This window comes from Thunnus maccoyii, chromosome 23 (genome assembly GCF_910596095.1).
Source record: "Thunnus maccoyii chromosome 23, fThuMac1.1, whole genome shotgun sequence".
Taxonomy (NCBI): domain Eukaryota; kingdom Metazoa; phylum Chordata; class Actinopteri; order Scombriformes; family Scombridae; genus Thunnus; species Thunnus maccoyii.
This window is the reverse complement of record NC_056555.1, coordinates 3,604,926-3,624,837: the sequence shown is the minus strand read 5'-3', so window position 1 is coordinate 3,624,837 and position 19,912 is coordinate 3,604,926. Positions and strand designations below refer to the sequence as shown.

Sequence of the window (19,912 nt, the reverse complement as noted above, 5' to 3'; positions counted from 1 at the left end):
ACTCAATTATCATCTCTTCTGCACAAAGAAAATAAAATCTGAAATAAAAAACAGGTGAATGAGACAATTTTAAGTTGTTGAGGAGATTCCTCTCATGCCAAACCACAGTACTTTTCCTTCTTGTTTGTTATGGTGAGGCTTCAGTGGCAAAATCTGTTAAAATCCTTTGCTGATGCAGCCTGTAAGAGAACAGAAAAACACTTTTTCTGTCTTCACATGCTACTTTCCAACTTCACCATTCCTTCTCAGACACCAGATACAATACAGCAAGAGCACTGTGGCCATAAATATCCTGTCATGTCCGATTAAAGCCATATTGACCATTAACATAATAGACATCTATTGTATGTCTGTATGACAAAAGCCAACACTAACAGATAGATGAAACCAGCAATGTTAAATATTCCATGTTGGAGAAGTCCTTTACTAATCAGCTCCATAGATACATTGGTTAAAATGTGTCTGCCATTGGTACTATTCTCATAATCAATACTTTTATTTTGATAATCTTTTTTTATGTGTTGGTACAATTTCCCTTAGTTTTAGCATTAGTCCATTTAGTCTCAGTGAGGAGTCACATGTCAGAGTCCACACCCATCAGGCGCACTTATCCAGTCAAAACACTGTGGTCTCCATCACCTTACTTGACTGCACTATGGCTGGCAGTCCCCATCCTAGATCACTGGCTGTTTTATTGTTGTGTAAAACTGAGAGTTTCCTTTGGCCCGCATGCACCCGTGGAGTTTTTGTTATTAAACAGAATCGAGCACTGGGGTCGTTTAATACATGAATAAATACACGCTGCCTCCTGGCCTGATGTCTGTCCTCTCCACTAGCAACACCCTGCGAAGAGAACAATCGCGCTCCAAGAAAACTAGATCCCCTGTACCCGGTCGGTAATTATTTGTAGAGGTTTGGGTTTCTGCAAATGTATTCCATTTAATTGCTTTTTACTGAAAATATTTGGTAAAACTACAAAACTCCTCTCCGCTGTGTGCAGCTTGTACCCTGGAGATATGAGCTGCACATTCCTACAAGCGAGCCTAAATTCAGTTTAAGTGACAGTGCAAGAGTTGGTTTATTTCAGCCCATTTTTCCACCTCAGTCTTTCAAGGAGCAAGGTAGACAGACAAGCCTCTCGCATAATAGCCTGACCCTGCGCTTGACCTCTGGATGCTGGGGTCAGAGGTTAGGAGTTAGTGTTCATCCATTCAACTCTCATTGGTGGTGGTGGGTTTAGGCAGCAGAGCTGATCAGATGGGTCAGTTTGTGGGTCTTAATCAGGCAGCTGAGCTCCGCAGCAGCATCAGGGTTTCTTCTGGAGTCGGGTTTCTCATTCCAAACACTGGACTTCTCAAACACAGCCTGAAGGCTCACAGAGGAGCAGGCGAGGGGGCGGAGGGCTTGTTTCCTTTGGCCCAGGTGGATGTTAGCAAGCCTTCTCATTTGGCCCTCAGCCTCCGCCACAGCCAGCACAGTTCACTTCCAAAATATCTACCCTGGAAGAAAAATTCATTCCCTGAAGGTCACCGTTCAACTACCAGTAGATTCATGTCAAATTCCATTGTGTAGGAGGCCTATCAATTGTCCTAAAAAGTGCCAGAATATGTTTTTCTAAACCAATGCAGACAGGCTTGCAGGAGATTTCTAATCAATCACTCAGTGTCACGTCAAGCAAACGTTTCAGAACATTGTTGAATTTGAAATGCTGAAGGCCAAGCTAAGCTTTTCAGTCTAACTACAGTCTGAAATGACTCCTGCTTCCTCTGCTGCTACAGTAAACTCTATCAGTGCCACAGTGCTCCTGACAACGCCAAAGCCACCGGTTCAGCATTTTATCACTGAGCCCAGTCGCCAGAATAAAATTTTAGCATTGTACATCACTGCAAACCACAGATACGTTGAATCTCTACATTTCAATATATTTAATATGTAGCATGTCAACATTTCTATAATACATATCACAGAGAAAAGTAACGTAGTTCAGATGACGTCTATATGAGCTAACTTTCATATCAGGAGGAGGCGGGTTGGGTGGTTGGTTGAGAGCTAGTTGCATGGCAGAGACCAATGTTCAAGGCCACGGTTCACTTCTCGTTTCAACCGCGTAATTTTAGTGAGACGTCAGGACATTTGCAAGCCATTTTTCTGGTGACAAAACCGGGTATTTTAACCGAAACCATGATCTTTTCCTAACCCTAATCAGTGGTTTTTGTGCCTAAAACTAACCAGACCTTAACCACAGTGCTGTCACAACATAACAAATAAATATTTGACTGATAACGGCCATTTAATGCAATTTTAAATGACACTCGAAAAATGATTTTAACGTAGAGATACTGTGGTTTGCAGAAATGTACAATGCCAATGTTTTATTCTGGCGATTGGGTTGGATTACAACATAAAAGATTTTATTTTCTTTGATAGATTTGAATTTCAAAGCCATAGCAAAGCCATAGCCATAGCACATGAATTAATGTCCGTTAATGCTGCTTTTCATACCTCTAGTTGCTGAGGTAATGAGATTTTTGGGACCTATAAATCTTATCAGAAGCCAGATAAGGTAGAGAAACTCTGATATAACAGCTATTATTTCCCATTTTGTTTCATATTAAATAGGATAGCTGCACTGACTCTGACTGAGTGTGCAACACAAAATATGGTTAAAAAAAGCTAATTAGACTGGCAGTAATGTCCACTTTCAATGAGCTTTGCTGCTCATCACAATAAAAGTTTAAAGAACTGGGTTAACCCAACAAGTTGTTTTCACTGAATGTCCTTTAACAAGTTTGACATTGTGTTAAATTATTTCGTGGTAACATTTTTTAAAACTTTCCATTTATAGTCTCAGAACTTTCATTAGCTATGTTCAATTGGAAATACACAGCTTTTGCCAGCCTTTTTTATTTCTTTATTTGGGTTGTTAAATTGGTCTTAAATCCAATTCCGGGTAGCTTTAAAGAGGCCCTAAAAACTACGTAATTTGGCTTTGTGAAACCTGCAAATCTCTTGTCAGATGCAGGCAGCAGCAGTCAGGCAGTAAGAGTGTCTGTGATATTCGGAGAGACACACAGCTCTTGGCAACTGATGGAACTATTGATTGAAGGCCAGAGCAAGATATTGATCGTCTAGAGTAAATGTCAGAGATGGATCCCAGGAGACAGCCTGTGTGTGTATGTGTATGTGTATGTGTATGTGTATGTGTGTGTAGGAACACGCAGCAGTATGTGCAAGCCTTCATATAGTGAAAATGACAAATTACTCCTCTCACAGTGGCAGACAGAGATGGAAAGAGTTAGGCGTTTGTGGGGCAGACATTGGAGTGAGAGACATAACATCATCACTGTGTGTGTGTGTTAGACACTTATTACATATTTGTGTGAATGTTGGAAACAAGCAGAAACCATTTTCAGTGTGCTTCAGCTTTTCTCCTTGCTCCTCATGCTGGCCATATGCAGTCTTATCTGTGTTAATTAGTTAATTAAGAGCGTCCTCATTAACAAATGCCTGCTGCAAGAAAGCTTCTGGCAACCCAGATGTTTGTGCATGATGCCATCAAGGTGCCCATTCATGTGAACACACACATTTTATTCATCATTTTATTCTTCGCCTGCTGTCTATATACAGACAAAGCCATTGAAGAACTCCTACATGTTTAGCCACACAGCGGCTTGGCTTTAGGGACGCCAATGTCTGCTTCTCAGCCTGTCGGTTGGTCAGTCCACCACTTTGACTGAAATATCTCAACAATTAATAGATGGATTGCTATACAGATTTCTCAACAACAATTGGATGGATTGTCATGAAATTTGGTACATTCATGGTCCCTAGTTGATGAATTCTAATACCTTGCTAACTAAATATCTAGCGCCAACATCTGGTGAAAAATTCAATTTGTTCCATACTTTAGCAAACTCATGCAAAATTAAGGACATTCACATCAACCTTGATTGTATTTTGTGCTAATTAGCAAATGTTAGCATGCTAACACAGTGAACTAAGATATTAACAGTGATAAACATTGATGAAAACACTGATGATGTTGAAACTGTACAGAAATGACAATGAGTACACTTTGATTTACACAATATAATAAACCCTTCTGATATACAATACGTCACCAAAGACCTTTAGTCTGACACCGTCTGCTCATTACATTTACTTTACCACAACTTCTAAAGACCAAACAGTTTTTGGACCTTACCTTTTTGAATTTTTACAACAAGCATTTCAGCCTCACAGAGCCACTACTGTATATACAGACACTATTTAACATGGCTGTAAACTCTTAGTCTTGTTTGCTGATGGTTTCATTAAATGCTGCTACACTTCTTCCAAGATGAACCAAAGTAGAAGTTGCAAGAAGATTGTCTGATTGCCTTATTTTACTGTAAAATAACTGTGATTACTATTCAGGTAATAAAATCATCTGCAACACCAGGGCAGAATACATGCCAGCATGCTCCTTCTCAGAACTGCCACACATGTCAGGCCACCCTCCCTTCTGCCTTCACCCACTCTCCTGACTCGCCTTTATCTGTCCTGTTTCTCTTCGCTCCAAACTTTATCATTTCAAGATGTGCGGAGGCTTAATGTATTTATTTAAGCTCAAAGCTTTTTTAAGCTCCATTAAAGGTAATTATATACCCAGTTATAAGGCTAAGCCGTCCCCAGAGTGGCCATTAAGTGTGGGTATATGCAGTGGTTCTGCCAGTGTTTGTGGCTGCCAGAATAATTATGAAGCTGTGTCTGTCTGTGTTGTAAAAACAGTGGATACCACCTGGGGTGGTATCCACTGTTTGAGACAACGTGGGCAGAGGGGGAATGTTGAGGAATGGTGTGTATATTTGTGTGTGTGTTTCTTACTTTGTGTATATGTTTAACTTACCATCATGCCTGATTGGAGAGTCCAGATTTCCACTCTCCTGAAGCTTTTCCTCTGGCTTCTATCTTTTGTTTGTTCATAAATTCATTAATAATTCCCGAGACGTAGGAAATTTTACTTATAAAAATAAAAATTTCCTGGTCTCTGAAATCTCTTCATTTCTGTAGTTGCAAGGTTGGCAAGTGTGCAGTGTGCGTCACCTGAAGGGAGAAAGACAGCCATCCCTCCTGCTGTCTAACAGATACGGATCAGCCCTACAAGCTGTCAGCATGCAGGAGGAAGCCCTGATTGATTAGAAATGCTTTGGGGTATCAGGTGACAACAGAGTATGGGTGGAGAAAACACTGAAAATAAATTAAAAACAAAAGAGAAGACAAAGAGGAGTCAAAGGAGAGAAAATGGGTGAAAGTCAAGAGTAGATAAAGGACTGGCACAAGAGCAGAGAAAAACTGAAATGAGCTAATCAATCAAAATATGTCTGCTACTATGACATCACGGTTTGGGATGTTTGACAAACACTTACAGTAAGTGTACTTGAACGCCCTTACCTGTCCTGCTCCCCTTAAAAAACCCCACAGCCTCATTCTCTTCCCGCCAGCCACAGGGAAATCCGTTTTAGCCGAGCCAGATGGAGGGACAATCCCTTTAAAAGGCCGCTGACAGGGCACAGCGGGACATGCAGTTTAATACATTTTTACCACGGCGTGCAGCCAGCTCGTTGTGGATTCCTGTCTCGGCTCCATATTTAGATGAAGAGTTCATTCAGCAGAAGCTCCCTGAGGATACAGAGTGAGAGGATCAGGCCAGGGAGGCCTGAGTCTACCCTGATGGAAAAACACAGTGGCTGAGTTACTAGCTGTTTTATAAGGGCTCCTATCACGCTACACTGAGAGCCATTTGAAAGTGTGTGTTGACTGGACCTCTTGACCCTGTTAATAGTTGAGTCTGAATTGATAAGCCATGTACTACTAGTTTTAATATGTGCAGTGTGAGTATAGCCTTGCAAGCTGGCCCACAACTCCACTCATTGCGGCTAACACCTACCAACACTTGATGAGCATTCGCTTAAGAAAGGCATCATTTCAAGATTGCTCTACAATAGGCAACTGGCAAGCACTCTCCTTCAATGTGAAAACAGCGTGGATCTTTCCCTCATCTAGTTGGCTAGATGTGCTTCTCACTGGGCTGTCTTTGCTTCTGATTTTAAAACTGGAAGAAAGAATTCATTTCTCTTTCAAATCTTTTCTGTAACTAAATTTTAAATAAGAAATAGGCAGCCCAGTCCTCCAAACTAAACAACAAAATACATCTTCGGTCCATGCATTCCAATACAAGCAATTTCTGATCTTACGTCCCAATCGGCAGTGATCAGCAAAACCATAAAACATCATAAAACATGTGTTTTATGATGTGACAACACTATGGTTAAGGTCTGGTTAGGTTCAGGCAGAAAAACCACTTAGTTAGGTTTAGGAAAAGATTATGGTTTGGGTTAAAATAAGTACTTCTTAAAGGTTAGGAGACCTTCACCGTCATGGTTACAATAACAACAATGTGGTTAAGGTTAGGGGACGATCCTGGTCATGGTTTTAAAAAACAGTGTTGACTTGTGGTTGGAAATGAGAAACAAACAGCAATCTCTCTGTGTTAAAGTCTAGTGTTTTGTTGACCAATCCATCCACCCCAACCTCCTCCCTACATTGACTCTGTTGGTATATTAGTGTCACCTGATTTCCTCCTCTGTTCTACTCATAATTACTCTACTAGGCAACTAGTCTCAAAATAGGATGCATTTGCACTACAATTTTTCATTTTGCATCTGCAACTTCTAGTTTTTAGATTTCCTCTAGAGGAATCGGAATTTCAGGCAGCAGCGAGTCAACATCTAAACAGTCTGCTGATTGGTCAGCAGTTGTTATTTTCCAGAATTAAAATCATGTACAAAAAAACTGAGCTTTTGAAGTTTAGACTGGCTAATGTCTGCATGCAAAGGTTGTATATAAAAGCTTTGGGTATGCAATATACAGTACTGTGCAACAATTTTAGGCACCCTAGACGTTTAGATTCTTATCCATTATGCAATACTATCAAGGAGGTGTCTGATCGGTCCCAAATTTATTTATGACATGACAATGACCCCAAGCATACAGCTAGAGTCATATTTTCAGCGACAAGAAGAATGATGAGTCCTGCAACAGATGGTATGGTATGGCCCCCACAGAGCCCTGATCTCAACATCATGGAGTCAATCTGGGATTACATGAAGAAGCACCTGAGATGGCCTAAATAATAAATACACAGAAGAACATTCTTTCTCCAGGATGTTTACAACAACCTACCTGCAAGTTACCATGAAAAACTGTGTTCAAGTGTACTGAGGAGAACTGCTGCTGTTTTAAAGGCAAAGCTGCTCACAGCAAATATTGATTTCATTTAGGTTTCTGCTGTTTACTCAACTTTTTTATAGCAATATTTTTGTAAGCATTCTCACTTTACTTTTAGTGCCTAAAACTTTTGCACAGTACTGTAGATCAAAATACTGTTCATGATCTCATGAACAGTATTTTGGTCGAAACTGCCCCTTAAAGGATAACTTTACTCTGCGTTTTTCTTCTGCAACCGATGCCATAGAAAGACCAAAATCAACAAGTCTCTCTCTCCCCTGTTACCCCTAATCTCCCTCTTCTCTCTCTCATCTCCTCCACCTCCCTTTTCCCTCCTCCTCTTCCTACTCCTCTCATTCTCTGTGGTGTCTTGCTCGACTTATTTCCCGGCTCAAGGGTTTAGGTGTTAATCCCTCACAGTTTTCATCACTGAGAGCACCAATCAAAAAGGGCTTGTCTGTGTAATCTGCCATTGTCCCCTCTCCCCTTTTCCCCTCTCCACCTCCTTCACTCCTGCTCCTCCTCTTCTCTTCCTACCTGGTGCTCTCTCACTCTGTCCACCTTCTGAACTTTCTATAAATTTCCATCTTGTTTTGTTTCAACGGAAATGTTTCTGAAATGAACTGGGTACACTGTAGGTAACACACAGTATCAAATTTGCCAGTAATTTATATGAAAATGTTACCGACTATGAAGAAAACTTAACATGATGTTGAAGTTTGGGTTCAGCTGAGGACACTGCAGGCTGGATGAGGCGAGGGAGTGAGGTTGGAGGGTTGGAGTTTGTGTAACCAGATCTGCCAGTAGGTTTGCGGTTGGCACTGAACATGATGCCTCGGGGGTGATTGCATTCGCCTTATTATTATTGTAGAATCTGCGCCTCTGGATTGCTGCACCACACCTGGGCTAGAGCTCAGGTATCTTGGTTTTATTCCCCAGGGATTCAGCAGACAATTTATCCTAGGTCCACAGGCCTGTTTGTTTGTTTGACTATGAGAGCAGCAATAGGGTTCTGTTAGTAATGGTGTTACCTGCATCTTCTTCTTCAATATTTGGTTATGATTGCTAAAAGCTTAAACCAAACTGCTGCCAGTCTTACAGTTGTCCTCCGCTTTCACTCAGTTTGTAGATTCACATGCAGGTTTAGGGCACATTACATGTTGTAATAATAACTGCAAATTGGATATAAATCAGGCTGAACTGAGGTGACTTGGCAGGATGAAGAAATTACTTTACACTACCCAAGCCAAAACAATATGCCTCAATGACTTCAGGCTAGTTGCCCTCACTTCATTGGCTATAAAAGCATTTGAGCGCTTAGACCTACCTGAAGTCCTGTATATCCCCACTGATGGACCCATTTCACTTTGCTTATCGGGCCAATAGATCAGTTGAAGATGCTATAAACCTGACTCTTCACTTCACTCTGCAACACCTGGAATCAACTAACACCTACACACACATCCTGTTCATAGATTTTAGCTCGGCTTTCAACACCATTAACCCTCTCACACTCTTCACCAGGCTTCAAGACATGTTAATCAACACAGTCCTGTGTTACTGGACACTGGACTTTCTTAGAAACAGAATTCAATCTGTCAAAGTTGACAACGCTACATCACGCCCTCTGACCCTCAGTACTGGTGCGCCACAAGGCTGTGTGTTAGCTCCTCTGCTTTTCCCCATCTACACTAATGACTTTACATCTCACCACATCTCAATCAAAATATTTAAGTACCCGGACAACACCAATATCATTACGCTAACAATGACAAGACTCAATACCGCCAAGAGGTTAATAATAACCTCTTACTCAATACCTCAAAAACAATGGAAATAGCTCTAGACTTCAGGAGGAGGTCAAACATCAAAGCCCAGTTCATATCTCTGACCAACCCCTTCAAAGTCCTCAGCACCTACATCAGTAACACTCAAAATGGAACATCAATGTCAAAAAACACCCGTTGGTCCACTTCTATGAAGCCATCATAGAGAGATTCCTTACATCATCTCTCACTAACTGGTATGGGAGCTCAGACAGTCACAGCAAGAGGAAACTGGAGTGGATTGTCACTAAATGTGTAAATGTGATTTTAATGATGCTTCCTTCCTGGCATCCAATTGTCTTTACTTTCCAAATTTTTCTTACATTGCAGTTTTTTAAGTGAGACTTAAATTCTATCATGTTGTCTTTCTCTTCATTAAAACCTACTAAACTAAGTGTCTTGGTGACTTTACCAAAATCAAAAAGAACAAAGTTGCAGTTTATGACTGTAAATTACTGAACTATGAAAAAAGCTACTGTACGATACTAATTTGTTTTGCCAAACATATTTTGCAGGAAATGTTTTTATGTTCACTGGCAACATCTTTGTTGTGGTTTCAGTTAAATGTAATGAACACACTCTCTTGTGCTTCAGGTCACTGTTGACCTTTTTCAATAATTAACCAAGACCACCATCTTTCTCTAACCACAGCCATGTCTTTTTTCTTTTTTGGGTAATGTTTTCCTTTATGTGACAGTTTTGAAAGTGCAGAGCAAAAGAACAGAAACACGATAGAGAGAGGGGTATGACATGTAACAAAGGCTGCCCGCAAACATTTTGCAAATGCAGTCAGTATGAATATTCTAAGAACCTAAGAATCTTTATTATGTCGTTAATGTAATTAGGGTGGCATTATGGTTCTCTTTAAACATACAGTATTTGCTGTTGCAAATATGTAGTATACAAACATCATTTCTCGGAGACAGGGATGGAAAAAACCAAAAGGACAGACATTCCCCCAGTCATCATTTCCTTTTATATTTATATGAAGAGGTTACAACAGCACAATTATCCCTTTTGTAAGCCACACACCATCCAAATACTTACTGAAAGGGTATTATTAGAATCAACTCTCAGTGATAGTCTGTCTCTGCTCACCCTCTCCAGCAGCTACTCCATTAGTTCCAGGTAACTAGCATATCATGGGATGAGACAGTTGGATCTCTGTGAGCAAGCCCCAAGCTAGACCTCCAAAGACTGATCCAAGCTGCCTGCTGGAGTCCTGTTAAACAAGCATAACACTTAATGCACCATGCCATGTGTGCCTAATACAAACACACCATGATGAAATGATGTACCATATTTGGAAAAGTCAGTGAAAAAATAAGTAGACAGAAAGAAATAAAAACATGAAATCACAGTGAAAGACAGTGAAAGACAACTAAATAGAGTCAAGAAGGTCTGCATGTTACCCGACACCATAAATATATAAACGGCTTTTTGTTCACCTGTTGCTGCTGTGCAGGAACAGTATGCGTCTTTGTGTTTGAGTAACAGACAACATGCTGGCATTGTGGTTTAAAATAAGGTGGAAACTTGACGACAGTCTTTCAGCTCTGCCAACTCTGTTTGCCTACTGAAGCGCACAAATAAAGAGCATAAGGAAAAAAAAACTCCCACAGTGTATCTTAGACGTTATGCTAGTACGGACCTTCACAACAAAAGCTTTGAATATATTTTAGCCATATTTGAAAGGACCTTGTTTATGTCCATACACCAGTAAGACAGATGCTTGGTCTCTAGTGCAGTCTTATTGTTCTGTTCTAGTTTTATGGCCTGTGCAGACTAAATGCATTCATTTAGTCTTTTTGGGTAAAATGAAGGACAATATATGCATATATGTAATGGGTTCAATGTCACATTTACTGTAGTTTTAAACTATTTTCCAGAATAGGATCCATCACCACACTGATTGTTGATAACATATGCTCATTTGTCACTAATTTGTAGTTCACAAATGGATGATGAATGAAAAGGAAAAACAACAATGTGGTCCACCACAAGCCTCCAGAAATACTTCAGCACTCCCATCAGACCATTTAGTGAGCCCTCATGTTGCTCTGCATCATGTTTCTACACTCATTTATTCAGGATTTTCCTTGTAATTTGTCACCTGTTTGTACCTTGTGCACTGCAGTTAAAAAGTTTGTCGGTCAACAGTGGACCTATAGCATTCTGTAATGAAAACTGAAATTGGTATACAGCATCATTTACTATGGATCATGAAACACCAGCAATTTTAGTAATAGCATTTCTCTCTTTTGTTCTTTTATTTCCTCTACCCAGACATTGATGAATGCCAGGAGAACAACGGCGGCTGTGACCACTTCTGCAGGAACACTGTGGGCTCTTTTGAATGCAGCTGCCAGAAAGGCCACAAACTGCTCACTGATGAACGGACATGCCAAGGTCAGTGACTAACAGCAATCAAAAGAGTCTCGCTATCAGACTCACAGCCAGTCAAACAGGTCTACACAGGCTTAAAGGCAAGTAAGTTTTGGATTTTAAAAACAATAATTGTTTTATGACTTTTACACTGAGGCTATGATCATACACACATAGAAGGAAGCGGACGTGGCTGAAATGATCAGGGAAATGAATGGATAACACAAAATGGAGCAAATTTGTGTCTTGGCTGGAGTCAGATAAGAAAATCAATCAATTTTAATCTCTCGTCCACTTGAAGGACGGCATTTGTTTATCTTAACACAATCACTGGAGTTTGTGCTAGTGAAAAAATACACCTCCCTCATCAAGTCCAATGCTTGCAGTCCTTGCCCTAAGCTTGGCTAACATGTCCCAGTGCACCTACTGAACGGACGGAGAAGAAATTCATATTGATCATCCGACTCTGTGCAAACAGGCACACAAATTTGCCTAGTTATCTTTTCCTGGGAACATAACCTACAGCTTGTTGCTGGCTGGGTGTGTAGTGCACATGTAATCAGCAGTTATGTTTGGACGACCAAAGGCAGATTCCAGGTTACAAGTTGCAGCAAGCGAGACAGGAGAGCAGACAAACACAAAATGATTTTTATTAACAACAAAACCCTGAGGTGCTTTTGTCTCCGACCCAAAACCACCAAACAGTGTGTACGCGTGTGTGTATATGTGTTGGATTAACTGTGCATCAGTAGTGGAGTCTATAATAATGTGGTGTTGAGTGCTCTCAGCCACATCACAGCATCAGTGCCTGTTTCTGACACACCTTTGCCACTGTTCAATGCCAGCCAATAGCTCCCAGGTTTGTCCCATTGACTGACATTTGGCCTGTTCAGCTTCAACATGACCTTAAAATGAAATATAATGTTTAATTTGTCAGCTCTTTCTGTGCCAGTGAGCTTTTCCAGAGAAAACAGCTCCTGGTGATACGCTACATGCCAGTGTTAGAACATTTGCCAGAATTGGCTAAGAAACTAAAGCAGAAAGATTTATCATTTGCCAAAGTTGCATAAGCAATTTCCACAAAAGATTCTTTCTATTCTAAATGTTTAGATAGGCAGAGAGATAGAGAGAGAATGTTGTCAGCAGTTAGATAAATGTTAGCAATCGCTGTTGAAACACCTCATCAGGAGGGTGTGTCTCACCAAAAAAAAAACAAAAAAAACACGTCAGCCAAACCAGAAATCAACATTTATTTTCTATATGTTCCTTTAACATTAAACAGCTGTAGGCAGCTGCTGTGTACCTGGCTCAGTTTATGTAAACTGTGCTTGTGGGCTAGCCCGGAACAGACCAGCTATTCCTAAGTCTTCATATGAACAGTTGCCTGGAGTATTTACCGAGCCAACATCCAGGCCTTAACAACTTCCTCCACATGACAAACTCCATTATAACAAGTGGTATTTTTAGCTCCTGTAAAACCCCATGGAACACACTGAAATAAACCAGGTGAGCTTGAAATACTGGCCTCCATTTCTGATAGGTTAATAATATTTGGTGCTGTGCAAGTATACATAAACACACGCGCAGCCAGGCATACACATACACACACATACACACACACATTGACGTAACGGTGAATGTGAGCCGTCCCAACCTCAATCCAGTGAAGTTTTTCCGTGTTTCTGTATTAGAATGAGCTCTTGTCCTAGTTTAGTCATGTATTTGTTTACTATACTGTCCTCTGTGATTAATGGGATTGCCTCTTCAGCCCTCGGTGAGCAGTCTGTGTTGTCTTTAAATGAGTCATTAAGATTGAAATGTCTGTAAACCACTCATCCCACTGACCTTTACCTTCATCAATGTAGCGGGACAAACCGTAGTGTGTTCTCATTAGACTGAATCAAGCCATGACTCAACCAATTCATAATCCGATCAATGTGTTTGGAAGGTATGCCTGTGTTTCAGTTGTAGCATGATAGTAGGACAACAGGTTTTTATAAGACTTGAATTTCTGAAGTGATGTAGCAACCGTAAAATATTTTTGGTAAATATGAAAAAAAAAAAAGTTTTTTTTCAAGTATGTCTTAAAGCATTGAAAGAGATGTTGGTCATTGCAAATGTTCCTTCTGTCCTTCATGGCCACAAAGGGATACTTTAGTAATATGATTTCAATGGAAAAGATGGGGGACAAACTCTACAGCCTTCTGTTCTGTGCAAAAATACACTCTAAAGTTCAGCAGAAGCTAATATGAGGCTTCAGCAGTCTGAGTTTGGCAAATCAATCCATATTTAGTTTTTTTAATACGACATTGCTTAGGAGGCAATTTCATACTAAAAAAAGACAATATATTTGGAAGAAATACACAGAGGTAGGACTGTGGATTTTGTCCCCCATCTCCATGGGACTCAACAGGAACAGATCTCTTCACAGTCAGTATGGACAGAAGAAACAGTTAAAACTACCAATATCAATCTAATCAGGTGGCATCATTTTTAATAATTCAATACCAAAATTTGAATCTTAGACTCTAATTGACATTTTTTGTTTCATTTTTGTGGTTTTGCTTTGGATGCTGTTTATTTCATTCTTTATTACAAAAGTGTAGAAATGTCATCAGTATTTTCTTGGGGAGGAACAATTTCCCCAAAGCCAAATTCATTACATCATCCAAAGGTCAGTATCCAGCCAGCAACTACTAGAGGTGGCTGATATGGATTTAATCTTCTATCGCAGTACACAGTATGTAGAGTAATATATCATATCAAGATAGTGATATACTCTATTTTGGGATATTTCTTGGGAATTCAATACAGAACCATGTGTAGATGAAATAACTAGATTACAATGTCTGTTTTTGTCTAATTTGGTGAATGAAATACTAGATAAATTAAGTTACTTTATCATATACAGTACCAGTCAAAAGTTTGGACACACATTCCCATTCCTTGAATGAGAAAGTTCCTTGAATGAGAAAGTGTGTCCAAACTTTTGACTAGTACTGTAGATACAAAAATCCTGTAACTGAGATATTTAAAAGGTAACTACAAGAGTATATACAATAAAATTCCTGACAGTTGACAAATTTATATAACCCTACCAGCCACCTTGGTAGAACATTAGGGCATAGCTGCACTAAAATGTAGCTTCTTTAACCTCTTCCACTCCCACCCCCCTACCATAGACCCATTTTTTGGGGGGACAGAGGATATTTAGGGGGAGATAGCAGGTCAACAGTACATGCCACACAGAAGTGGTATATATCGTCTGAAAGCTGGGAAACTTAAGATTAATTTGAGATGTGTGTCAAGTTTTTCTAGTGATAAATCTGTAATGAGCATTGTGTTTTGGTTAGGTACCTTTTCAAATTTTGAACATTTAGAATCTATAAGGGCTTAGAACATTATGATAGAAGTATATGATAGCCATTCACATGCTCAGTTATGTCTCATAAATTGTTGCAGCAATTTTTGGGTTGATTTGTTACACAGATTTGGTACAAAACCAACCATTTTTAACCACTCGAGAATTGATAAAAATGGTCAAAAATCCCACCAAAACACCACATGAAGACACCAAGACCTTGAGGAACACCATAGAAAAATTCATGCTGTGATTTGGTATCAAAACACTTTTGACATTTTGAGATTTATGTAAGAATTGCATTTTTCAGCGATTGGATGGTGAGCACTTCTGTTCTGTAAATTGTTCAGAAACTCTCTTATTGTCAGTGTAGCTATGAAAGCCATACATCCTCTGAATGCCCTCAGTCTCTAGTTCATGGTTGTAATTATGAGGCTGTGATTATCCTAGAGGTCACAATAGCTCATTTTATACAGTGAGACCAAGTTTCAAAAAATGGTCTCACTACAACTAACATCATCACACATGAATACAATTGGGCTCATTGAATCCACAAGTCTCAGCTTTCCAGTCATACCAAATTTATGCAATTCCAAGACTGTTTAGGACGCCAGTATGCAGACATATTCAAATACACCATTTTTAGAATAGGCAAAAATAACACATTTATACAGCATGCAAAAAAATGCCTTGTTTTTGCCCAAAACTGCATGGGATTAGTATAGAGTGGGCATGTCTGTAAAGGGGAGACTCATGGGCACTCACAGAACCCATTTTCATTCAGATATCTTGAGGTGAGATGTCAAGGGACCCCTTTGAAAATGGTCATGCCAGTTTTTCCCTTGCCAAAACTTAGCTTAACTTTGGAGTGTTATTCAGACCCCTTCCCAACAAGATTCCTTAGGTTGCCTAGTGTCATATGATACTAGTATCTTCACTGTAGCTTTAAAACTGAGCCTGCTACAGCTTCTGAAAGACAGTAATGTCGCTCATGGACACCGGCGTCCTTGGGGAGTGGAAGAGGTTAATGACCACTGGAAGCATCACTGTTATTAGGTGAATGAGAAATCCATGAGTGACTGAAAAAGAAACCAACAAAAGAACAAATGAAGCCACAGTTAGCCGCTGTGTTTCTCACCAGTTATGCATCAGGTACTGTTTATGCTTCATCTCCCTCAGACATCGACGAGTGCTCCTTTGAGAGAACCTGTGACCACACCTGCATCAACTACCCGGGCAGCTTTGAGTGCCTGTGCAACAAGGGTTACATCCTGTACGGCCTCACTCACTGTGGAGGTGAGTGTATGCTGAGCAAGGGATAAATACATGAGCTTTTTGACAAAGCTAAAGTATGTGTGTGAGAGTAGATGAAATGTGTGTGTTTGTTTGTATGCATCTGAAAGGGAAATGCTTCTCAGAGTGTGAAGGTGAGGGGTCACTAAGCGTGTGCAGACGACTGCTACTGAAAGCACTCTCACACCTCAGTTCCCCTGAATAGCTTCTCCCTGAGTTTTCTGTGTGTGTGCATGATTTGTTTGTGTGCTGGCATCCTTGTGTGCATACAGAGCAAGTCTCTGTGTGTGTGCGTGTGTGTGTGCACATGTTCCCAATGTGTCTTTGGTTTTTCCTGCTTGTTTATGTGTATTATTTATGCGTGTGCTGTCACACACCTGTAGCTCAGTCAACACGTAAAGTTCTGACTGTCCTGCTGTTGGACTGACTGACGTCACTGATGGAGAGGTAGCGTCAGCATGATCACAGCAGCATGTATGCTGACGTATGCTCATTGTTCTTACAAGTGGTAAATGTGGTATAGGTGTTATTTGACTATTTGACCAGGATTTAATTCCTGGCTGCGGTGCCATGACTTGACTACATCGAACACTATTGGCAGTATACACAGGTGGTGAATCATGTCTTAGACTTGACAAGATTTTACAAGAAAGCAGCTCAACTTTAATACCACTGACTTGTTTCTTCACTTTGATTTTAGAGTTTTAACTACGAAGGTTTATCCCCAAGCCTTAAGATTGAACATTATCTTATAAAAAGCTGTGAGGCAAATTCAGCTTTCCTTTTATCTGACAGCAGATTTACTGGAAAATATGCGTTTGGCAGAGCAGACCAGCAGATGATACCTCAGATTATCACATTTGGATGTAAAGGCTCTGCTGTGGTCAACAAAAAACAGACTGCATGTACTGACTAAAATGCTCTCTGTGGTTGTGTGTCAGACATCGATGAGTGCAGCATCAACAATGGGAGCTGTGAGTACAGCTGCATTAACACACAGGGCGGCTTCGAGTGTGTGTGTCCTCCTGGACAGAAACTCCACTGGAACAAGAAAGACTGCATCGGTAAGCAACAACTCTGCGTGTGTGTGTGTGTGTGTGTGTGTGTGTGTGTGCGTATGTCCGAGTTTGCCCACAGTTCTCCATGTGTGGTGTGGTGGATTCCTCACAGGTGTATGTGTGTGTCCAGGTGGTTGTCATGGTGATGTGACTTTGTGTGTTTCTCAGAGGCGGTGAAGTGTCTGCCCAATGGGAAGCCAGCACCTCGAGCACAGCTGACCTGCACCAAGAGTGGAGGGGCAGAGGTCTGCTCACTGTCCTGCCCCTCCAACGCCCTCTTTCTCGCAGGTACACACACATGCAAGTACATTGTCAGAGGTAGGAACCCAGTGTTTAAAGATACAGGGACAGATAAAAAAGTGAGAAAAGGAGACCAGTGTGCTCATTTTGCAATGAAACTATGGCCTTTTCCAGTAGTGGTAAGTTATGCCACTATAAGACCAAACATGCCCATTTTGAATCAAACTGTCTCCGAAACATGGTGGTAAGATACACAAAACCTGACCATCTGAAATGTCACAACAAACTACCAGCAGCGTAATTGTAAAATGAACACTGCAAGAGCAGGCAATGAAACCAACATTTTCAACTATGAATACACTGAAAAATTACTCATACTGTGACAAGCTCACTAAAGAACACTTGTGTGCATAGTTCTGTCCTTGAAATGACAGAAAATAAATAAATTATAATGTTGGAAATCAAATAATAATCAAATTCTCAAAATAAAATCAAAATCAAATTCTCCTTGATAATTATAGTTATGAAGGAGAAATACCATAATTTGCCAGTTACAGCTTCAAAAGTGTAACAACAGTGTATAAAGGAAATTCAAGAAGCCATTTTTCACTGTATATACTGTATATGTTGTTAATTCCTTTTAATTAATAAAAAAAACAAATACTTTAGTTAGTGATTAATTTAAAGGTATGCTATGCAGGATTTGTCGGTTGGAGTTTGTACAGCATTCAAAGTTGGCCACTCCTCCCCGGCACAACGACACCAGAGCAAGCTGAGAACACGAGCAACAGAGAGAGAGAGCAGCAGTGGTTGAGCAAGCTAGAGGGTGAATGAAGAGAGGGAGCGGCACTAACAAGAACAAAACAGTGAATCAGATAAATAAAACATTGTTTTCTGGCAGTTATGTTCTAAAGCACAAATAAACATGCCACAGTGTGCCACAGCTGCCCCAGTGTGTGGGAGGAGGTAGAGCGGGTCGTCCACTAATCGGAAGATCCACAGTCTGCATGTGGAAGTGTCCTTGGGCAAGACACTGAACCCAAAATTGCTCCTGATGGCTGTGCCATCAGCGTATGAATGTGTATAAATGGGTGAATGCGACTCATAGTGTAAAAAAAGCGCTTTGAGTGGTCAGAAAGGTGCTATACAAGTACAGCCCATTTACCATTTACCATTTATCTCAGCACAACCCTGCAGGAAGGTGCCACATAGCCGGAGTTTGTGTGAATGCAGAGCTTCATCCTGTCCACTGTGGCCTCTCTGCTCTGCATTTGTGTAGCTCAGCCCCGCCGTCGGTCAGGCACACAGACCTGCAGCTCTTATACATCCATGACATAAAGACAGAGAGCAGAGCGGAGCAGAGGAGAGAGACAGAGACAGTGATGTAACCTGGTTGCTACATTTTTATAGAGTCCCGACCTCACACCCTGCGTGCTGTTATTGGCTACATACCCACTGCCCAAACACTGATGCCCAGAAGCCCCCCCAACACAGCAAAATAATAAGAAAATACAGGCAGAGTGCAGGGTCTCTTCAAATACACACATTGCCACACACTTCTACTGGGTCATTAGTAATGATTGAAAGGGATTATTTTTGTATGAGTCTATACATTGTTTTTTTATGAAAACCCTGCATAGTATGCCTTTAATGATACACATATGCTATAAATATCACAAGTGAGTCATTCTCCCTCCTTACCATCTTTTACATAAACAAGACTTCTGATAAACTATGACATTATAGACATTAATAAAACAGTCATTTTTATGGTGAAAAAAAATCACAGATTTGACCTTTAAGTTGGTGATAAAGCAAAAGAAATGCATTATATTTCTGTAAATCACTCTCAAATGTCCTTTACTATCTGTTTTAGCATTAATGCTGTCATGCTGCACATGTTGCTGCCCTCTGGTGGTGTCAGCCCGCAGTCACAGCTCTCTGTCTCATCCCTCCACTTGATGCCACTGATGCTCGATGAAGGCGCTTGAGCTCTTTATTGCTGTATATGTGGACTCCTCAGGAGGGCTCTCCAGTCAGATTGATGTGTTTTTCACTGTGCAAGGCTTTCTTGGCTTCACCCGTCCCAGCACTTTGGCTGGCACCCTGGCCTCTCCTCCTGCGATAGTACTTAACACACATCTGTGAATCGATTACATTCTTTGATCACACCATTTTTTCCATAGCATAGCCCACGCTCCGTTTAACTTGGCGGCCGCCGTGTGAGAATGATGGATAGCTCTCAGGCATGAAGTGAAATATCTGTTTTTCTATCTTTTTAGAGCGCGTCTTAATTTTAGGGGGAGGGAGCCATGTAAATTCCTGTGGCTGAATGCAACCCGGGCTCTTATTTAATCATCTTGCTTTTATGACCTCTGAAGGCTTCATCCGTCATTTCTTATGTGAAATGCCTCCTTGTGTGGATGTGTGCATCAACAGAGAAAGACAGGATTCATAGAGCTGTCATTTGGCCTTTAATT

The 19,912-nt window shown here is 40.6% G+C and overlaps 1 protein-coding gene across 9 annotated transcripts in view; it reads left to right on the top strand.

The window, feature by feature from the left end:
- Positions 1 to 19,912, top strand: part of scube1 (signal peptide, CUB domain, EGF-like 1) — a 124,544-nt gene that overhangs the window by 93,852 nt on the left and 10,780 nt on the right. For all 9 annotated transcript variants that reach the window (XM_042403394.1, XM_042403393.1, XM_042403399.1 and 6 more), the window contains 4 exons: positions 11,382 to 11,504; positions 16,021 to 16,137; positions 17,076 to 17,198; positions 17,361 to 17,480. In XM_042403394.1, the coding sequence (XP_042259328.1) occupies positions 11,382 to 11,504; positions 16,021 to 16,137; positions 17,076 to 17,198; positions 17,361 to 17,480 (483 nt within the window). The remainder of the gene's footprint in view (positions 1 to 11,381; positions 11,505 to 16,020; positions 16,138 to 17,075; positions 17,199 to 17,360; positions 17,481 to 19,912) is intronic.